At 43.9% G+C, this 21,252-nt stretch overlaps 1 protein-coding gene across 13 annotated transcripts in view; it reads right to left on the reverse strand.

Annotated features, from left to right (window-relative positions):
- Window positions 1-3,487: 3,487 nt before the first annotated feature.
- CEP164 (centrosomal protein 164) overlaps window positions 3,488-21,252 on the reverse strand; it is a 30,843-nt gene continuing 13,078 nt past the window's right edge. For 4 of the 13 annotated variants that reach the window (XM_087876054.1, XM_087876051.1, XM_087876047.1 and 1 more), the window contains 17 exons: window positions 18,472-18,688; window positions 17,753-17,830; window positions 14,797-14,928; window positions 13,950-14,072; window positions 12,643-12,783; window positions 12,259-12,342; window positions 11,712-11,780; window positions 10,975-11,153; window positions 10,518-10,650; window positions 9,643-9,710; window positions 9,290-9,494; window positions 8,345-8,452; window positions 7,752-7,866; window positions 6,578-6,931; window positions 5,414-5,480; window positions 4,814-4,936; window positions 3,488-3,661 (listed from right to left, as the gene is read on the reverse strand). In XM_087876054.1, the coding sequence (XP_087732180.1) occupies window positions 3,562-3,661; window positions 4,814-4,936; window positions 5,414-5,480; window positions 6,578-6,931; window positions 7,752-7,866; window positions 8,345-8,452; window positions 9,290-9,494; window positions 9,643-9,710; window positions 10,518-10,650; window positions 10,975-11,153; window positions 11,712-11,780; window positions 12,259-12,342; window positions 12,643-12,783; window positions 13,950-14,072; window positions 14,797-14,928; window positions 17,753-17,830; window positions 18,472-18,688 (2,296 nt within the window). In that variant the 3' untranslated portion in view covers window positions 3,488-3,561. Of the gene's footprint in view, window positions 3,753-4,813; window positions 4,937-5,413; window positions 5,495-6,577; window positions 6,932-7,751; window positions 7,867-8,344; window positions 8,453-9,289; window positions 9,495-9,642; window positions 9,711-10,517; window positions 10,651-10,974; window positions 11,154-11,711; window positions 11,781-12,258; window positions 12,343-12,630; window positions 12,786-13,948; window positions 14,073-14,796; window positions 14,929-17,752; window positions 17,831-18,471; window positions 18,689-21,252 lie in introns of all 13 variants that reach the window. The other 9 variants (XM_087876053.1, XM_087876050.1, XM_034425130.3 and 6 more) reach the window with 6 other exon arrangements.

Genomic DNA, 21,252 nt, shown 5'->3' on the forward strand with positions numbered 1-21,252 from the left:
CACCAGAGTCCTTTGTTTGGTGTAGGCTGATCTCCAAGAACCAACAGGGAGCTGCGATGCAGGTGGCAGTGGCAGCTTTGTGAGAATAAATTCTGGAGTCCTAGTGCAGAGGCCCTGCAATCCAAACTCTGTTTTAACATGAATGAAGCCGTTCTAGGAAATGTCAGACATAAAGCAGATCATTATTTTATATATACATCTCTTTGGCATCACAGCTATTTAAAAGCTGTAATGTCTAATATGACCTTTTAAAGTGCCATTTTCCTTTCCTCACCACAGGAAATAAAATATGAATTGTCAGACAGGGAGAGACTGACCAGCATGCTTCCAGTTGATCGAGACCCTCAAATGGTTTTTAGTAGGGCAGGTTCAGGCGGGGAAGACCTTGCATCAGCTCCCCTGGTTGGCAAGGAGAGTTTCAGCCCAGGCAATATTCTACCTTGCCTAGCAGAGGGTAGCAAGTTCATCACTAGAGTATTTGTTTTCCCTTCCAGGTAGCCTTTGTCTGAGCAAGTGAACTGTTTACTGCAGGTGCCAGGAGTAAAGATAAACATAGCAGCTGGCTCCGTTGGATCGCTGCTTGGCAAATCTTCTAGCAGCTCAGAAAGAAAGCCCCCTGCCTCAGTAGGGAAGGATCATCCGAGCACCCCAAGGTGCCTTCCTCTCAGCAGCGCAGGAGCCAGTGTCAGATGGGCAGCCATGTTACTACCGCTTCTCTTTCTGTTCATATCGGAGCTGATTATGGTGAGGAACCAAGAATAGCAGCAGCAAAACATGTTTTGTTCAAGACATGTCTTGGAATGCCTCCAAAGAATTTTCTGCCATGCTAGGGCAGAGGACCAGGTAAGCAGAGTGAGCAGGTTGGGCGGGGGGGATGCGATTCCTGTAACAGCATTGGCCGAAAGAAGGAGCTGGTTGTAGGAAATGCCTGGAGGAGGGGGAGGGGGAGGATCTCCCAGATCTTCTTTCCAAACAAATCCAGCAAGCAGAGTTATTAGAAAGCTCACACTGATTGGCTCGGGGGAGGGGGGGCAGTGATTAAAGTTTTTAATTAAAACTTGTCAATTGTTAATATGGGCCAACAGACATGATACATGTATAACGCAGATGCCACGTTTCATTGTTTATGGCAAGGGAGCTGCCCCCAAGAAGATGCTTTGGTACTAATACTCCATAACCATAAGGCACTCCCATGGCTTTTATTTTCCCATATATGGATGCCATGGCCCCTGGCTGACAATTCTGGGTTCAGTTCCCAGCAGATCTTACAGCTCTAGGAATTGAGACACTTCTCCTTCCTCGATCCCCTTTACTAGCCCCCATGGATAGTTCCAGACAACATTTCCTAGAACATGCTGTGGCCAAGGAGGGAATTCAGTAAGGAAGTGTAACACGAGGGTAGCAATTTTCAGCATGAGACGAACTTGCGCAACTCATCAATGTTTACATTGCAAAGGTGTCCATTTCCAAATACAGTCCTGGGAGTTTCAGGGCCAGTTTCCAGAGGCAAAGAAATGCTGCCCCTAACACATGGGCAGCAATGCTGGCCTAAAGCGATCAGCAGTACTGAAGAGGAGCCTCGAAGTGGCTTGTCCATGTGCTTCTCTACCAGAGCTCCTTTTTGACATGACAAGCAGCAGCCTCAGGACAAGAGACACGGCACCACCTGCCATCTTAGCCAATTAGACGGCCACACTGGAAGTTGCCAATACTCCACAACTCCCTGCCACCATGCAAGACGCGGTGGCAACCTTCTAAGCAGAGGGCTGGGCTGGGAAAGAAGCTGGTGGCACATCAGTACAAAGACCTGAAGGCTGTTATAGGGGCTCAAATTCCATGGCCCCTAGCCGGCTTGTACTGCTGAGATGTAACATGATGCTGCACAGTGATATGCCTGCAGCTAACTCCATCATTCCTTAGCAAGAGGATGCAAACAAACACCCTCCTTACTGTGCATCTGATCAAAGGGACGGATTCACCAGGATGCTCCCAGCATGGGATGGAATGTTACGACCAGCCGCTAATGGTGCGGTGGGGCTAGCTCTCACTGAATGGCCTGCCTAGAAACCTCCCGTTTCGGAACCTCCAATCTTTATTCATGAGGCCTTAGGGAGGTCACATTCCAATGGTGCCCACTAATAGAAAGCCCACCAGGGGAGAGGGAAAGGGGTGGAGGGGTAAGAATTAGGCATGGAGCAGAAGGCACAGGAATCTGCTCAGCATATAATCCCTGGAAAGCCCACCACCATTTACACTCCAATTACAAAAGGCACCAGAAAAATCTGGCTGAAGCTGATCAGCTGGATATCCAGAGAGACACACTTTTCTCCTAGCAATCTCCATGATTGCCTCTGCCTTGATTAAGGAATACAGCAGCTCACAAAATAATATCGAAGCAATGCAAATGTGAGCCATTTTAAAATCTTCCTGGAGAAAAATCTTCCTGACTGCAGCAAGGAAAAAGCAAGAAAGTCATGAAAGGTGTAGGAAATTGAGTACATTTGATCAGAATTTAAAAGTACAGTTAATAACTGAAGGATGCACACCACCAATTCTCTGCTATCATATGCATTTCATTTATTGGAAGGGCAACAAAAGTCCTTCCAGTCCTGTATGACCTTTCTCCTGTAAGGACAGGAGAAAAGCTGCTCTGCCTGCCCCACAATGGAGAGGCCCGAGACCACTTGTAGCACCAGCCGTGGGGGAAGGTGGTTTCTGCTGCCTGTTTAGACACATGGTGATCATTGTTTAAAAAGCAACCCTGGAGATCAGCGGTCCAGTTGAAAACAGAAGTGGGGGAGGGGAGGTTGTTGAGAAATTTAGCTTTCTTCTGGCAGCTTAATCAAAGGATATACCAACCATTTGCAAGGAAGAGTACATTGGGCCATTGCCTGCTCTCATTTTCCCCAAATTGCTGTTTACCTTCTGGTGTTGGTGAGAGCACTGAAGAATATGCCCAATGAGTGCCATGAATATGCCACCAATGCTCCTGACAAGAGCAGGTCAGGCACACGAGCCCTTAGGGAAAGGATAGAAACCAGGAGTAGAAATGAACTCCCAGAATCCAGAAGCACCTGGGGAACTGGACTTGCTCATGACCTGCTTCAGCCTCTGCAAAGACTGATTTTGTAGTTCATATTCCCAGTTGCTTCAGGAGCAGAAACACTTTGCCAGTCCCCTCAGCAGCCATACCTGAACTGAGGATTCTGTGGTGTGGAAGGTGACAGTGGAAAGAGGAAGCTGAGCAAGAGATAGGAGAAGACCCAGGTGTTTCAGATGGGCCCTTTGTTTCTCTGGTTCCCTAAGTATGGACAGGTAACCTACCAGCCACCTTTCTCCATTCAGCACACACTTCTTTCTCTTTCACATTTATGACATTCCCTGGGATGGATAATCTACAAAAAGGCTTGAATTAATTTCCCAAGAGAAATTTAGCTAAGAATCAATCTCTGACTGCAACGCAAGAAAACACGTGGAGGCTGTTGGGTACAGAGATAATAATATATATTGTTGTTTGACAGGTAGGTAAGCTTTTTGCAGACAAGCAGGATTTTTGTCCATCTAGAAGTGGTAGACCTTGATCTGATTGTTCTCATCCAACCCAAGCTGCACCAAACCGGAGCCACTGCTGGAGGAATGCGAAGGACTTGGCAAAAAAGAGCTGGCAACTTGAGTGAAGGAAAAGCATAAGAACATGGCGGCAAAAACCGGAAAGGCACGAATGGGTGGAAGCACACTGGCCACAGCCAGACCTGGAAGAGAATTCCCCTTGAAAGGATTTTTTTTTTAAAAAAAACTGGGCTTTCTATTGCCATGCAGCTGGTCACAGACTGAGTTGGAGAGATACGTTTAATTAGGAAGATTCAGAAAATCAGGATTAATCTGATTCTCCCAAAAAAATCAGGATTTACCTGAAGCAAACAAAGAGTCCACTAAATCACTCAGAAGCAAATCTCTCCTAACAACTCAGGAGAAACTCGGAGAGAACTATGGTCTACAAAGGAATGTAGAATAGAGTCCTTCCACCCGTGTTATCTGCCCTATTAGGAAATCAGCATGGCCAAAAAATCCCTCGCAAAACAAAACTAGAAATTGAGTGTTCTGGAATGGCCAAGTCAAAGCCCAGATCCAATTGAAATGCTGTAGGTAATTTAAAGCAAGCTGTGCATGGCATGAAACCCCTAAATCATCACACAAGTGAACAAATTCTGCATGGAGATATGGAGAAAAAATCCTCCTAGTCAAAGCCAGAGGCTGGTAGACAGTCTACTTGAGGTTCTTTTTGCCAAGCGGAGGAATACCCACTATTGGAGCCAAGGATGCACTTCCCATTTCCACTGAGGGAAATCTCTTAATTTTTAAATGACTGACTGCAAAGTCAAATTTTCATTGTTTCTTTGTTCAACTATATCTACAGGTTGAACTATGTTGAAAAAGATAAAATGTTCAGTGGGGTGTGCTTATTTTTTCACATCACTACAGGATTTTGAGAGAAGGGAAGGATGCACAGCTTTGTTTTCTATAGCTTAATGAGAAACTTGATGATTGAAGTTTGAATCAGATTGAACAAATCTGATTGAAAATGAGGTCAAGAAACAATCTACCTGCCAGGCCAAGCCCACAGCTGGGTTTTACACGCCTCTCCTGCCCCCATGGATACGAACTGTAATGCAGATTAATTTTATAGCACTTGGCCACTATAGACACAGTTTATTATTTTCAGTGTCTCTCAATCTCAACACCTTTTTAGGAATTGGCTGCAATGGGAGATATCAGTTATCAGCTACGGGGCTTAGACAGGACAAAAGGATACCTTTTGCAATCATGCTTGAAACTCTCTAGCCATTTCTTATTGGCATCAATCATGCGCTGGATGTTTGGCTTCTCAGCCTTGGAGCCCTGAAAATGAGGGTGCTGGAACAGGCAGACTTGCTCGCTGTTGGGAAGCAGGAGGTGGGGAGAATCAACCAGGAAAAGAGGTCAAGCGGCGGACAAATTGGTTGTATGCAGGCAACAACCTTAATCAGGTCAGGTGAAGACCAAGGAGACCCAAGGAGGCCTGTGGGAAGGGTTTTTTGCTCTTCTGAGAGCACTGTTGATGTCAGAACAGTCTTAATTCTCTCTAGAGCACTGGTGTCAAACTGAATCGCATCACATGATGTATCGCAATGCTTTTTTGCCTTTGCGGAGCCCGGGTAGGTGTAGCCTGCGCGTGATGCATCCGGCCCGCGGGCTACCAGTTGACACCCCTGCTCTAAAGAATATCTTCTCTTCAGCAAAATTGCAAAATGACAATTCTAAAACACTCCCCAGGAGACAGATTTTGTTTTGTGCTAGCTGACAGTCAATGCTGTAAGGCAAGACACAATGATCTCATCTGACATATCAGCTTGGATGTGAGAAGTTTCCTTACCCAGTTATTAAGGAGTCCAGCTTGTCATCTTGAGCACCGAGCCCACCACAGGGCAATGGAAACTTCCCTGAATAGAAAAGACTACGTTTACAAAATAACAAAAAGCGTTCCATTATTAGAACCATACGGAGACTAAAGGCAAGTCATATTTTTCATTCAGACATCAATCCATTCCAAGAGTTTTGGATTTTGCTAAACATTTCTAATAAATTGTATTACTTATTCCAAATCTATCTCCAAGAGCTGGGTGGATTTGTTTAGATGCTTCCATCCCCCAAACGCCATGTTGGACAAAAGATGGACACAAATCAAATTAATTTTGGTTCAGACACTGAATGTTCTTCAAAGAGTCCTTTTAGGTAAGATATTTTCAATAACTAAAATGTTTTCTTTGCTACTATTACATCATATAGCTCAACTCAGTTCTTATCCTTAAACTTAGATCAGTCGTTGATCAGGAAAGGAAGTGGATTTCTGACTAGTGAATAAATAGAACACACTTTACATTTAAACAAATTCTCAGCTTTTTCTTAGAGGGGGAAAGTTCAACCAACAACTAACCTATACATAAAATCTGTACTAAATAAGAGCATCAATGACTGTGAGCTTGCTGCTTTGCACACCTTTTGAGGAAAGGATTCTACACCATGGACCAAAGATAATTGAGTCTTAAATGCCTCTCACTTGTAGATCTTAAGTCAGTTCTTGAAGATGATTTTATTTCTGCTCATACCCGATTGGTGATTAAAAGCAAAGGTGAAGAAACAACTGTAAAGAAAATTCCCCATGTACTAGGCTCCAAATAAAAGCTACTACTGGGAACATAATTTTTACAAAATGCTCAGAATGCTCTTGGGATAGAAAACAAAAACACCCAAAGGAGAAAACCTCAGGCACCCGTTTTGAAAGGAAGTCTCAAACACAACAAACAGCTCCTAACACAGCTGTAAATTATGGTGTCATGCTGACTCTTAATAATCCAAATCCTAATTCTGGAATCAGGCCTCATCTTTGGTGAGGGAATGGGGGAAAGAAAGGAGAAAAAACAAGCTCTATCAATTGGCATCAAAACTCTTTCTCCAAAACAAGTTGGTAAACTCAGTGATTCAATGCCAGACTGGGCTTTGGACAAAAGAAAGGAACAGCTCAAGAATCCATTCTTACCTGGGAAATACTTGCGCCATTTCTCCATCAACATATTGTCCACAGACTGTCTGCTCACAGCGGCAGAACCGGGGCCAGAATTGCACCAGACTGACTGAAGTCCGGCGGAAGGTGCAAATGACGTGGCCGAATAGGCACGTGCCAGGGAGGTATAAGCAGTCAGAGGAATTCCATCCCTGGCCAGTGGAGCCAGTGACTGGCCTTGGGTGGAAGTGAAAAGAGTCTGCTGGCTACTGAAGGTACTCAGGAGACGAAGGACACAGTTCAGGTCACTGGTGATACGTTGCAGTGATTCAGTCAAATACTGGATCTTGTCAAAGGGAGAAAACTGGACATCCGGTTTCAAGTCAGCTGCTGTGAAAGGGAGGGGATGGGGGGAAAAAACTATTGATTATTTAATGGACAAAAAATACAAAGGTAATAAAGCTCTGAACCCAGAAAACTAAAATCCAGCCACAATTCAGAATTAAAAGCCTCCTGTATGGGGGGAGGGGCGGGCGGAGAGGGGGTAGTAGCTTTCTAGAAGATCGAAGTCAGACCAATTTAATCCAGCTACTCATCCACTGCAGAAAACTAGAGGAGAAAAGACCTCATCAAATTCATCAAGGAAAAACAGGGCTGTTGGGGGGAGTTTATGGGGGGAGCTTCTCCTGCAGATCTGTGAGGGAGATGACAGATAAATGACTGGACTTCTATGGCAGGGTTTCCCAGTTAAGGTTAGGGACGTACAGAGAGAGATACAGGGAGGGATGAAGAGCTTTTTGGTTGCATTGTTACGATAGATCCACCTTTCCCAAAGTTTCACTGTATTGTTTTCATTGTTCATTTGTGTTCATTTTGGATTTTTCAGGGAGGAATATATATTAAGATTACAGTAAAGGGAGATGTGAAAGTTTAGAAATTTATTCTATAGCAACACTTGTGTGAGGAAACACAAATCCTGACACATGCCACATCTTTTTGGCAAGTAGGAAAAGTGGAACTCTGGGTACAGTGTGTCCCAGACCACCATTCTCCAGCTTTCCAAATGTGTGGCCAGAATTCTCAGTAGCTACATAGACTAGCAGTGCTTCAATGGGAATGAAAGGATATCCATCAGGTTCCCAAAAATGAGTGTAAAGTCACAGATTGTAAATTGTAGGATACTGGTCTTAGCATTCATCCAAACACTTACTTTTGTGAAGAGACCGATCAGCACTCATAAGGCTACTTGTGTCTTCAGAGTCACTGAGGTCAAAAGTCACCATTTTCTTGCAGGCCACTCCCTTGATTGTATCTTCATCAGAAAACTAGTAAAGAAGAAGGGGTTTTCCTTGCTGCTGTGTCTCAATAACTCAGAATAAAAAAATAAGCAGCCACTTGTCACCAAGGAAGGCCAGGCCAGCTTGCTTAGTTTCTTTGGCTTAGCCAGAACCAGCAGTTGAGCCAAGTGTTCACAATTAGCAGGATGCCCAATTGGGTTGCAGGTTACTGGCAGAGCCAGTGACTGAAGCACCCAAGCCACCTTGTTCAGCACCATCTTCTAAAAGCACATCTCATGGTTAGATCTCAATCAGTTTTGAATAGGTGAAATGACAGGTCGATGCCCTGGCTGATTACATGACAACAACTAAAATTAGGCCACCCCACACCCTGGGATGTAGTTAAATAAGAGAGACAAAAGTTGTTCTGACAATTCAGAGGCTCCTTCCTCCCCAGAGGGATAGGCAGCTGCAATGGCACCGAGGAAGACTTAGGATGCTTCCTTGCTGGCTCCGACAGAGCTACCTCTTCCAGAAGAGAGGATTCCAGCTGGCTGAGCCTCTCTTCTTTCTTCTTTAGCAGTTCCTGCCCTTTCCGCATGGCAGATTTCATTTCATCTAGCTGCCTCCCTTCCTAGGGGGAAAGAAAGTCATACTGCGGTAACACAGGCCAATAAAGGAGGAATAAAGGACTATTTATTTATTTATTTATTTATTTATTTATTTATTTATTTATTTATTTATTTATTTATGAATGATTGGTTCGATTTATATGCCGCCCTTCTCCGGAGACTCAGGGCGGCTTACAATGCGTTAAGCAATAGCCTTCATACTTTTGTATATACCTGCTTAGTAGGGCTTTCGCCCCCCCCCCCCAGCGGTGTTCTTTTTTATACAAAGTCAGCTTATTGCCCCCACAATCCGGGTCCTCATTTTACCTACCTCGAAAGGATGGAAGGCTGAGTCAACCTTGAGCCTGGTGAGATTTGAACTTGCAGTAATTGCAGGCAGCTGGTGCTACTTAACAGCACTTTAGTCTGCTGCGCCACCAAGGCTCAAGGATTTAAATGTTGCTGCCATTGTTATCCGACTTTAAAGTCCTCTTAATAACAGTGTCTCCTCCTTTGTGAGCTGCTGCTTGCAGGGATGCAAGTGTTACAGGAGAGGAGGGGGCCGGCTGCTCAATCTTTCCCCTGGAAGTGGCTCGCAGGGTGACTCATTGCGAAGGCAGAAAGGGGCAACCCTTCCTCACTGCATGGCCACTTGTCCAGCTGCCAAACTGCAGTAAGGCACAATCCAAAGCAAGCCAGATTGGTATTCTCAACCCCAAAGGAAGCCTTCTACCGCTATCTCCCCCTTCTCTTTTTCAAGGCACCAAACCAAGTTAGTACCGCCTGGATGAGTTGTTGTAAAGTTCAGCTCAGGCTGATGGTTTCAAGCACTGCCTTGCTTTGTCTAGCTCACCACTCACCTCTTCTAGGTTCCTGCGCACTCCCTCTAACACCTGAGAATGGCCTGAGTCTTGCACAGCAGGTGTTCCCTGTAGACCACCATACCAATGCTGCTTGGCTGCTCTCAAGGCCGTTCGCCTTTTTCTCATGGAACGAGTCTGGCACACCAAGAATTCCTTCGCTGTCTTCAGGGAAGCTCCCTCAGAGGAAATGTAGTGCCGTACTCTGTAAGAACAGGAAGAAAAAAAATCTGAGTTTATAAAGAGGCCAAGTAGTCGCTCCTCTTTATCCTGTCCCTACCAGCTGCCAAAGCCTATAGAGTCACACCACACGTGTAGTTATTTCTGGGTGCCAATAACTTTTTTTCACTTACTGGTTCAGGAGAAGGCTGTTTTCTTCATTGCTTTTTGGTATTTCAGATGTCATTTCTCTGGAGGAAGGCTTTAGGATTAAACCATTTTTAAAGTTAAGTAACAGGCAAATGAAGCGGAAACATCAAGAACAAATATAGGGTGTGGTTTCTTAATGGAGGGAGCTTAAATCAAAGCAGTGGAATATTAGGTAGGCAATATTATTTCCCATCTCTTCTGAGCCTGAGGATCTTCCTCCTGCTTACACCTACATCTGGAATATCTGATCCGTATGGAATCAGACACTGATTTGTCTCTTCCAGATGGTAGCAGCAAAGGCCTCCCTTCTCAGCAGCAGAGGGTGGCTTTTCACATGCCGTGACCAAAGAGCCAAGGGGAAATCCCGCACATTTTTAATAAAGTGCTTTTTGAGGTAGTCCATCCCCTGCACACCGGACTTTCCTGAATTTCGGCATCCCCAGACTCTCTTCTCCAGCCCCTGAAGCTCATTTTCTTAAGTAATACCTTGCAATTCAAGGCATATTTGAACATCCCCTTCCCCTGCCTCCCCCCAATTTCAAGATGGTGGAGGAAGTGACTGTGGGAGTCTCATCTCAGGGGTAGCGATTGGTTAGTGTGGCATCCCTCACAAAAGGTTTTGTCTTTCCCATTCCTCAACATCCATTCAATATTGGCTGTGTCCTTTTATAGGCAGAATTGTAAAAATCCATGCACCTTGAAGGCATTTAATAAGAATGCTGCCAACAAACTATTTGAATGACATGCTACGATACATACTGCTTTTCTTGAGCTATATTCTCACTGTAAAGTCCAGGCTGATCTGCGCCACTGAAAGTCCATTTTATTCCCCTTCATCTCTGACCCTGCTTCCACTGACCTCTGGACCGTCCCCTTGTAGGTCTTCCATTCGGAGCGCTTCTTCCTTTTCCCTTGGAGAAGTTGCTTCACTCCATTCTTTATCCAGTTTCTTTAGCAGCTCTTGCTTGGTCCTGATGGTCTCTTCCAACTCACTGAAAGTGACAAGGAAGAAGTCAGATGCCACTCAGGATCTACGTCTGTACTTCTGGCCCGCTCCTTCAGGAAATGGCCAATTCTTGTTCAACTTTTGGAAAGTGAAAGTTAGGAAACATTGCTGAATTCAAGCATGGTGGCAGATGGGCCTGAAACACAGTGGACACCTCCAGGTCAGTGAGCCATGTAGCTTCCCATTCTTCCTAGATCCTGAGAACATTCTCCACCAGTCGCTGGCATAGCTCTATATGTATGCGTCACATGGCTTATTACCACATAATGCCTGGTCCAATCCTGCTTGTCCAGTGAAGAACAAATCTCACCTGGTATGCCTCTCAAGTTGTTGGCTCTGTATCTGTAGCAATTCCACCTGAGACTCCAGCTTTATTTTCTGATCCTGGAGTTCCGCCAGAGCATTGTGCAGCTGCTGTAAGGTATCTTCAAGATTCTCCTGTGCTTTTTGAGACTCCTCAAGGCAGGAATGAGCTGCCAAAGCAGCTTCCTGAAAAAAAAACGGGAGGGGGGGGAGAGGGAGAGTCTGGCAGATGCAACGTTAAATATTCAACTGATATGTAAGGTTTTTTGGCTAAGGTTAGTGCATCCTTGGCCATAGATAAAGATGAGCAGATACTTGACTGCAGCAGTGCAAAGGAGGAACTCATCCTGCCAGCTTGTTTCTATTCTACAGCTGCCTTTCCACTCACATCTAGAGAAACGGCCCCAGATTGTGTGAGTTGCATGCTAAGTGCTCCATTGACTTCTCTGGGCAAAACTTCCTCCCTACAACTTTAGAAAGCTACCACCAGAGAAGACAATCTAATGCTAGTTGGAGTCTTGGTGAACAACACCATCTCCTAATTCTCAGCCTTAAGGCAGCCCTCAGCTAAAGAGGACTGGCTGAGAGCCAAAAGACGGAAACATGTACCTGAAACTGTGCTGCTCCTGCCTCCCCATCTCCTCCCTCCCTCTCTCCTGCCATTTGCATCAACTGCAAAAACTTCCCTTATGTCATCCTAAGGAAAAAGATTCCTAGCTCATTGTGAGAGCTGCCGGTGCATACATTTCTTTCTTCTTCAAGCTGCTTCTCTTCTTCTAGGACCTGCTGCCTTTTCTTCTTCCAGGCCTCCTCCTACACATAAATGAGAAATAATCTAAGAAAGCTGGGAAGCCCACAAAACTCCTCTCTCAGGAGAAAGATTTACAGGGGCTAAGAAACTGGACTCGCTGCCAGCTCAAAATCCAGAGCACTGATAGGCCAGAAGTGCCTCTTGGACAATTCAGGACACCAAAGACTGAGTACATGATCTTGTACTCTTGTACTTTGATCTTATAAAGATCAAGAGCTGCTTAAGTTTCAGCTCAGGCTCTATGCAGGAAATTCTATGTCTGAAAGCTGTGCCAATGTTCGTCCTCTAGAGGAGAAACCAATAAGCCAACAGAAAATAGTGGAAAAGGCATTCAGATGATGGACAGAAAGAACTCATCTACTCCTCCCAAAAGATATACGTGGAGATCTGTGTTATGGGTTAACTAACAGTCCGAGGGGCCAAGTTGCAGTCTTCCCCACTGGTGTGATGAGCTACACAGTTGCACATACGTGTGCTCACCTGGGCACAGAGTTGAGCTGCTTTTGTCTGGGCATCTTTCGCTCGGAGCTCCAGCTCCAGTTCTGCATCCTGGGCCTTCTTCTCCTGTAGGAAGTAAGCCATAAGAGATGCGACCTCTCTGCCAAGACCCAGACAACGAAGACAGCCAGGTCACGAGGAATGAGGAAAGAACAACTAAGGTGCCAGAAGAACAAGGGAACCCTCCCCTTGTAGCCATTGGGAATTCAAGAGAAGGTCCAATGAGGTGGGAGTTACAGTTAGAGAGGCACCCTCAAGCTCTTGAGAAAGCACTGCCAGGATCTACTGGAAATGTCCTTTTCATGGGCAGCTGAGCCCCATGAGGTCCTGACCTCCAAAGGCTCTCCCCCTCACCATTTTCCCCACCTGCTCCTGGTGCTTCTGGTGCAGCTCCTTCATATTCTCCATGTGTGTCTTTCGCAAGGCCTCTTGCTGGGTCTTGTGGAGCAGTTCCATGTGTTCCAGCTCATCTTGCAGCCCTGCAAGCAGCTCGGCCTTCTGCTTCTTCTGCCGGGTACAAGAGTTGACGTGACCCAAGACGAGGGAGGGAAACAGCAACTCATGCTTCATCATCACCCCTTTGGATTGCTGCAATATGGTCTGCATGGGGCCATCTTTGAAGACCCCCAGGAGGGACAGATGATGCAAGTTGCGGGGGTCTCTTTCTGGATGGTCCCTACTTTCACTGAGGCTACATCTACAGATCCAGAAGTAAACTTGGCGCTGATTGGCAGGAGAGTGTTACTCCAGCCCTAATCAATAGATTCTTCCTAAGAAAAATGGCTTGGGATTTCCCTTTCTAAGGAGATGCAGAGGGCTGAGCCCAAAACACTACAGTAATTTTCAGTTGCAGCTCCTTTCAGAGGTAAATTCCTTTTGTTTAACTTTCTCTATGGGGGTATCTTGACGTCCTTAAAACTTGGCTGTGTCAACAGGCTTAGAGAGTCTCAGGGAAATGGTGATTTAATGAAGTGGCTACATTATTTGTAGTATGTAACATCTCTTCCACCGTTTTAACAATAATATGAATTTTTATTATTAATATTAATAATAATTATTAATACTATTATTAATACTATTATTTTATGGGTTTCTGAATTGCATGCTGTCCAGGTCTTGTAGGCCAGGTAGGCAGCCACAAAGTTATGAAAAACTGTTATGTATGTATTTGTAGTCTGCCATTATTATTTTTATAAATAACTCAAGGCAGCGAACATATCCAACACAACTTCCTCCTCCTATTTCCCCCATACATCAACTCTGTGAGGTGGGCTGGTCTGAGAGGGAGGGACTGGCCCAAAGCCACCCATCTGGATTTCATGGCTAAGGTACGACCTGAACTCAACTTTGCCACTTTCTAACCTGGTGCCTTAACCATTAGACCGATATCTATTATTTTGCACACAGTTGATGTTAACAAAATTTACTGTGGATATTTTATGCTGTATTTTATTATTACTTAACAGATATTGTTAAGTGTTATTATTACTTAACAGCTATTGTTAACAGCTAAGAGACTTAGAATTCAGTGGCATAAAAGTCTGACAGACAGTCAGATAAATATATAAAAGATGTTTTTAAGCTAGCTCCTTCTCTTCCTCGGATGCTGTGAGTAAAACAGCTATAAGCCTACTGGATCTTTTGCTGGGCATCCAACTTATAAGTAACCTTACCTTGTCCTCATGTTGCATTTGAATCCTAGCTAGAGTCTCCTGGTGTATCTTCTGCATTTTTTCCAACTCTCTAGCATGTTCTTGCTCAACCTCTTGACGCTTCTCTTTCAGAAGATCGCTGAGCTACAGTTGGGGTAAAGGCATCCAGATTAAACTGCTGTTATTCCCACTATCATCACACACTGACAAAAAAATGATCCAAAACTGCAGTCAAGGAACAGCACAGTACATCACACGTGAGCTACTGTGACCCTTGTACTGATATAGGTTGTCTAACGTGTTGTGCGAGTTCAGCAATTGAGTTGCTAAATGGCTGCCATTGTATCTATAAAGGACCACCTGTCTCCACCCATTCTGAGGCATTCTGAGACTTCAGGGTGCTGCCTACCAGGTAGGCTAGAACAGAAAATCAGCTCTACAGGACAACCAGAATGGTGCTTGATTGAGATTGGCAATCTTGCAAATCTGACCGTGATATATGTCCCTTCCTATACTCCAGGGAATCAGGGAAGGAGTTGCCTGAACAGATTCCTAATTTCTTATTTCCCAGATTATTGAGTAACAACAATCCCACCTCTCTCCGCTCTGTGCCCGCCCTACCCACGTGTCCTTAGATTTTAGTTTGTTTATGTTTTTATGTATATGTATAAATACATTTTTTAGGGCTGTAAGCCTCATAGAGTTACCCTGTGGCAAGATGGGCGGTCAATAAATTTTATAAATAAATAAATAAATGCACTGAGAGGGGAGAATAACAGTCTGACTAAATAACAGATCTTCCATCAGTGCAGACTTGATCCTGTACATTAGAGACCATGTTGTAAGAAGTGCGGCATTTACTCGTTACCTCTCGCTCATATTCTGCTATGTGATGTCTCTTTTGCTGAATGTTTTGCTCCACACTCTCGAGCTCCTTCTGAAGTTCTGCTTTCTCTCTTCTCTGAGCTTCCATGATTTCCATCCGGAGGGTCAGAATAACCTGGCCAGGAGACAAAGCAGGAGCCTTCAGGGATCTTCAGCCAACATGTATGGTGTGCAACTGGAGTCGACCGGAAGTGTTGCGGCGAGACAGTCGGGGATTAGCGGGCTCTAGTGAGTCCCGCGAAATCCTGGGCTGACGAACCGCTGCACAGGGGTCTTCGGACCAGATCTATCCTGTAGGGACAGAGAAAAAAGAGAGGCACCTCAGAAGACCAAGAGGAACAGGCAAGTTCCTCGGAGGTCAGAGGAAATTCTCTTTGACTCTGCAGTGGGGGGCGGTGGCCATTACGACCACCAGTAAACTGGGGCAACCGGATTAAGCGATGTGCAGAAGCGGAGAATTGAACAGAATATTGCTGCCAGGTGAATGATATCTAACTCCTAGGCAGAAAGGGAAAAAAAAGGAAGGATTTTTAAAACAATTGCAAATGTCCTGGCGTCATAATAGCGGCTAATAGGCGTGGGAAAGGACGGAAGAAGAAGAGTAAGGCGGAAGTTACAAAGTAACAGAACCCGAACTAGAAATTTGCTTGTTTTGGATTTAAAATACTTGGAGAACTTTAAAAATTTTTTTAGAAAAACCAAGAAACCGAAAAGATTCTTTTTCAATTTGGAAACTTTAAAGGGAGTTAAAAAACCCCCCGAAGAAAAGCCTGTAATAGAAAGGACTGGTTAATGACTCTAAATTGGAACCTAATTGGAATGTAATGTGGAATTTGGACTATATAAATCTGGACTGAATTTTAAATTGACTTGGTGTAAGTAAAAACTGTTAAAACGGACTGCAACCAAAATGGATGCCTGTTAAGCTTGCCAATTGCAAATGTGGATTGTACAGAGCCATCTTCAGGAGAGAAAAAAAATAATTATAGCACTGAACTTTTTAGAAAGAACAAAATGGCGCAGGAACTGAAGAAAATGTTGATAATGATGTACCTATCATTGAAAAATGGAAATTAAGGAAATGACTACAATGTTGCATGAAAATTTGAAACTTGATGACCAAAAAATTGATTTAGGATACATTCAAGCTGACAAAGAAACAATTAACGAGAAGCAAGAAAAAGAGACTGAAAATGAAGACAAAGCCAAGGACATTGATTATGGAAAATTAAATGATTATTATCTTGGGTTTAACAATGGAAAAAATGGAAAAAGGGGAAAGGAAAAAAAAAGAAAAGAGGATGGAATAGAAAGAATATAAAAAACTTACATGATTACACTGGGGTTATCAGTGAGAAAATAAGAAAAAGGGAAAAGGGATGGAAAATAATGGGAAAGATACAGCAAAATAGAAGAGCTTATGATCTTAAAAAACAAAATGATTACATTGGGATTAGGGAAAAGAGAGATCAGGATTTTAAAATACAAAAAAGAAGAAGGTAAGAAAAAGAAAGTAAAATATAAAGATAGAAAAGGAGAAAGAAATGGAAAGAGAATATGGGGTAAAGAAAATGAATACTAGGGAAAAGATGAAATTGTATTTTTAATGAAGTGATTTTAAAACTATATGGGTGTATGAATAATTGGAATATTTTTAATTAATGAAGGGGATTGTAATAAATGAAATATCCTTAATTATAAATGTGGTATTTAACTAAATAAGAACAGAAAGCTGAAATAATATTGGATTATGAATTAATTAGATATATTTAACTGGTCTTTATAAAAATGTTACAAAAATGTTGAAGCCTATTAGTTGGAATAAATGATACGAAAAAAATTATATATAAAATTGTGTTAAAGATTAACAAAAATCTATATAAATCTAAAACCGGGCCAATATTCTGATCAGAAAAGATGCATTTTATGTTTGTTTGTGTATTTATTTATCTATTTATTTTTATTTTTATTTATTTTTATATGCCGCCCTTCTCCGGAGACTCAGGGCGGCTTACAATGCGTTAAGCAATAGCCTTCATACTTTTGTATATTTTATACAAAGTCAGCTTATTGCCCCCACAAACCGGCTCCTTATTTTACTCACCTTAGAAAGGATGGAAGGCTGAGTCGACCTTGAGCCTGGTGAGAATTGAACTCGCAGTAATTGCAGGCAGCTGGATGTTAAATGCTGCCTTAGTAGGAGGCATTATTAAAAAAAAATGTATAGTATGCAACCCACTAGTTTTTTTCCTAGCTGGTGGGAAAGACTAGTTTCTTTTCTTAAGATAGCTATACTTCATTAAGTATTTAAGTCACAGATAAGCCTCTGTGCCTGCATGAGGAACTTACAAAGCACCACAAGAATTTGCACAGGGTCTCCCTCTGTCCCCAATACTGCTGTCAATTGGCTTGCATATTTCCTTGCAATTTCTGGCTATAAAGGCCATACTCAGGGAAATCCATATTCTTCTATCTTGAGATATTAGGATTAAAAGAAAATAATTGATCTGTTTGACGCCTTAGCACCCCGTGTTTTGGCTGTCCGATCCTAAGAATCCCAAAGTCCTCCTGACAGATAGCCCCAATACTGGGCAGACATAAGAGACACAGTGTAAATGTACGAATTAAGAGGGGTTGGGTGCAGGAAAGAGATTTGTACAGTTGCCAGCACCTCAGAAAATAAGGTACGATAGCAAAACAAAACCCCCAAAAAACCCAGGCATCAAATAAGGAAAATCCAAGGGACAGCAGTCAGTCGTCTCTGGGCCTCAAAACTCTTCTATGGGTTTTAAAAATTCACAGATGAGGTTCTTCATGGCAGACAACAGGACGGAGGTACCTCTACAGCTTGTGAAACCGGGATTAAAATTGGAGACCCCAATGCAGCTGTAAGAACTAGGGTCAAGGTTTGCTCCATCCCTTTGACATAGATGTCTTACCTTCTGGTGCTCTTCTGCTGCTGCAGTTTTTTGTTGCTGGATATCTGCTGCCAGCTGCACCTGTAGTTCCTGCAGAGCCTGCCAAAGGATCCAGAAGACAGCTTGTAAAGAAATCCATTTATAGCTTCCAAATTAGAAGACTGGCAGATATCCCTGATCTATATCCATAAACATTTCTACAGTTGTATTGTATGACCAGTGGTCCCCAAATTTCTTCCTGACCTGTCCTTCTCTACCTGTAAAATATATCTCCTTAATTTTCTTTGCTAGGCAAGCATTTCATGGTTACAAGCAGGGATAGGAAATTGGTTTTGTACCAATTTTGACAGCCAAATTCTTTTTGCAATAATAGTACGACCAGAACTAGATAGAACTCACCCAATATCATGCAGTGAGTTCCATCACTGAAGTCACTGAACGTGAATCTGTCCATCATGACCCAACCTTCTAATACTGTAAGAGACTGCTTTTCTAAACTTTCTCTAAACTTTCTGAAGGCGTTTGACACTGATGAGTATCAGTTCATTGAATTAATTTCTTCACGGACATATTTCCTAAGAATGATTCCCCCTTTTGAGACCCAGTATCCCTGTAATGTGGCAGTTTTCACAGGGCCACATGTCCCATTGGAGCACTGTTGCCAGGCAGCTACACTCTTGCCCCAGGGGGCGTCTTCTGATTTCCCAGCCCCTGGGAGGGATGAAGGGGGACATTCTCACCAGTTCCTTTTCTCTGCACAGCTTCTCCCTCAGTTCATCGAGGGCCCTCTGGTTCTCCTGCTCCAGCGCCATCTGTTCAGCCTGCTCAGCCATTTCAGCCTCTTTTTTTATCCGTTCCAGAGAAAGCCACTTCTGCTTTTGGAGCTTTTCTCTCTCCTGTTGCTGAAAGGATTCTAGCTCCTCTTTCAGCTGGTTCAGTGCAGCTTCTTGTGCCAGCCTGAAAGGAAGTGACCGAGAGATAGCAAGAAGACTTCTCTAGGCTTTCTTCAGAGAGTCCTTGCAGGCAGCCAGCCAAGCTCCTTGGGATGCCTTGCCCCCAGAAGCCCCCGTTTGCATCAGCATTTTGACCAGGGTGATCATATGGCCAAGGAAACCCCAAATTGGAATTCAAGAGCAGAGAATCTAGAATTCTGTCACCAGAAAATAGCATGCAAAGTTGCCAAAGTTTTCGGAAAAGTTATTTTTCTCCTTTTTGGTGATGGTGGGAAATCTGCCAGCAGACCAATAGCTTCAGTAGAGGGAAGAGGATTTTATAACAGACCTCTGGGACCAAGTCATATACAGCTATGAGCTCTTCCAGTTGTACAGATTTTCAGGGACAGAGCCTCACAATTTGTCCGCTGAGTTTCACAAGAAACCTCCAGCATCAATTAGTAGAGGAAAGTGTGCACAGAACACAAGCCCAGAGACCAAAGACGACTAGCAGTTGGCAGTGGAAGGTTGACTAGCCTGCTTTGCTCAGCTCTTCATCAGTCAGCAGAGCGCAATTTTTGGGGGGGAATTTTTTTAAAAAAATTTATAGACAAACAAACATACAATACATAATCAATCAATCGTTCAGTGCTTCATCTGAATACATCTTTTGTGATTTCCTCTTGTTCTCCAGTATTAATCATTTCATAATATCATTTCATTTATTATAGTATTTCTGCCACATTTCTTACTTTGCTATTAATACATTTATCTTCTCTCTCCTCTTTCTTCTTCCCATGTTTCATTACAACATTACCCTATATATATTTCTTCTCTAACCACTGGTAAAATTGTTTCCATATCTTAAAATATTCAGATTCCTCTCTTTCTTTGATTGTCAAAGTCAATCTATTCATTTCTGCACAATCCAATATTTTCTTAATTACTTCACCCTCCGTAGGGATTTTTTCTGCTTTCCATCTTGAATTGCGCAGGGTGCAATTCAAGGTGCCAGTCATCACCTACACAGGCCTACCTAGCCTAGAGTCAAGTTATCTGTGGAACTGCCAGACTGTTCCTGCTTGCTCTACCAGATCTAGCAGAGAGCACTGCTTTGGGTCTCTTCTATTAAAGAGCATGATCTTGCTGGACCTGGAGTCTTGCCTTCTTTGCTGCAGCTCTTGCCTGTGGAACAACATCCTTCTGGAGTTCTGAATGGCCCCAACTCTGACAGCCTTTCATAAGGCACTCAAGTCCTTACTGTATAAAGAGTATAAAGCCATGAAGTGCATGTCCATAATTTAAAGAAATACATAATTATTGATTTTTTCTGCTTAAGTGAGATGAAACTGCAAATCAATCCTATCTTACCCATAAATCCAAATGCTTTTGTCTGATATAAAAAGCAGTCTCACTCATGAGACAGTGACTTTCCCATCCACAAATGTTCCAAACTACAGAGGATGCACACTTCAGCAGTACTAATCTACAGATAAGGCTGGCTCCAGTCCTACAATCGTCATAGGGGACAGAGGTCGTCCCCTAGGCCCCTTGTCTGCGGGCTGCCTCAGGGCTCGGTCCTCTCTCCCCTCCTATTTAACATCTACATGAAACCACTGGATGCAATCATCCGACGACATGGGGTGGGATATCAGCAATATGCTGATGATACCCAGCTGTATATTTCCACCCTCATCAGTTCAGTGAGGCGGTAAATGTGATGTGCCGGTGCCTGGAGGCTGTGAGGATCTGGATGGGAGTCAACAGGTTCAGACTTAACCCAGACAAGACCGAATGGCTCTGGGTATTGCCCCTAAAGACTATGTCGATTGTCCACCCGTGGTTCTGGGGGGAGAGAAAGTGCCCCCCTCAGAACGGGCTCGCAATTTGGGTGTCCTTCTAGACTCACAGCTGAGATTGGAACAACATCTGACAGCTGTAGCTGTAGCTGTAGCTTTGCACAGGTTCATCTGTGCACCAATTGCGACCCTACTTGGATCAAGAGGCTCGCCTCAGTCACTCATGCCCTTGTCACCTCACGGTTGGACTATTGCAACACGCTCTACATGGGGCTACCCTTGAAAAGTGTTCGGAGACTACAGTTGGTCCAGAATGCAGCCGCGTGAGTTACAGTGGGTGCACCTAGATACACCCACATTACACCAATTCTCCGCGAGCTGCACTGGCTCCCTATTGGTCTCCGGGCGCAATTCAAGGTCTTTATTATTACCTTTAAAGCCCTACATGGCTCAGGACCAGGCTATCTTCGAGACCGCCTTCTACCACATAGCTCCCAGCGACCGGTAAGATCCCACAGTCGGTCTCCTCCGGGTCCCGTCAGCTAAACAATGTCGGCTGCCGGGCCCACGGGGGAGGGCCTTCTCTGTGGCTGCCCCGGCTCTCTGGAACCAATTACCTCCTGAAGTCCAGACCGCCCCCACCCTATTGGCCTTCCGGAAAGCAGTGAAGACCTGGCTCTTCCGGCAGGCTTGGGGCCGTTGATCTCGTTATAGTGATCTTGCGAGACCCGACCACAAATTGGAGTGTTATGTGTTTTAACGTTTTAATGTTTTAATGTCTTCTTTTAAC

The sequence above is a fragment of the Pantherophis guttatus genome, chromosome 9, assembly GCF_059756535.1.
Source record: "Pantherophis guttatus breed Tessera chromosome 9, ASM5975653v1, whole genome shotgun sequence".
NCBI lineage: Eukaryota > Metazoa > Chordata > Lepidosauria > Squamata > Colubridae > Pantherophis > Pantherophis guttatus.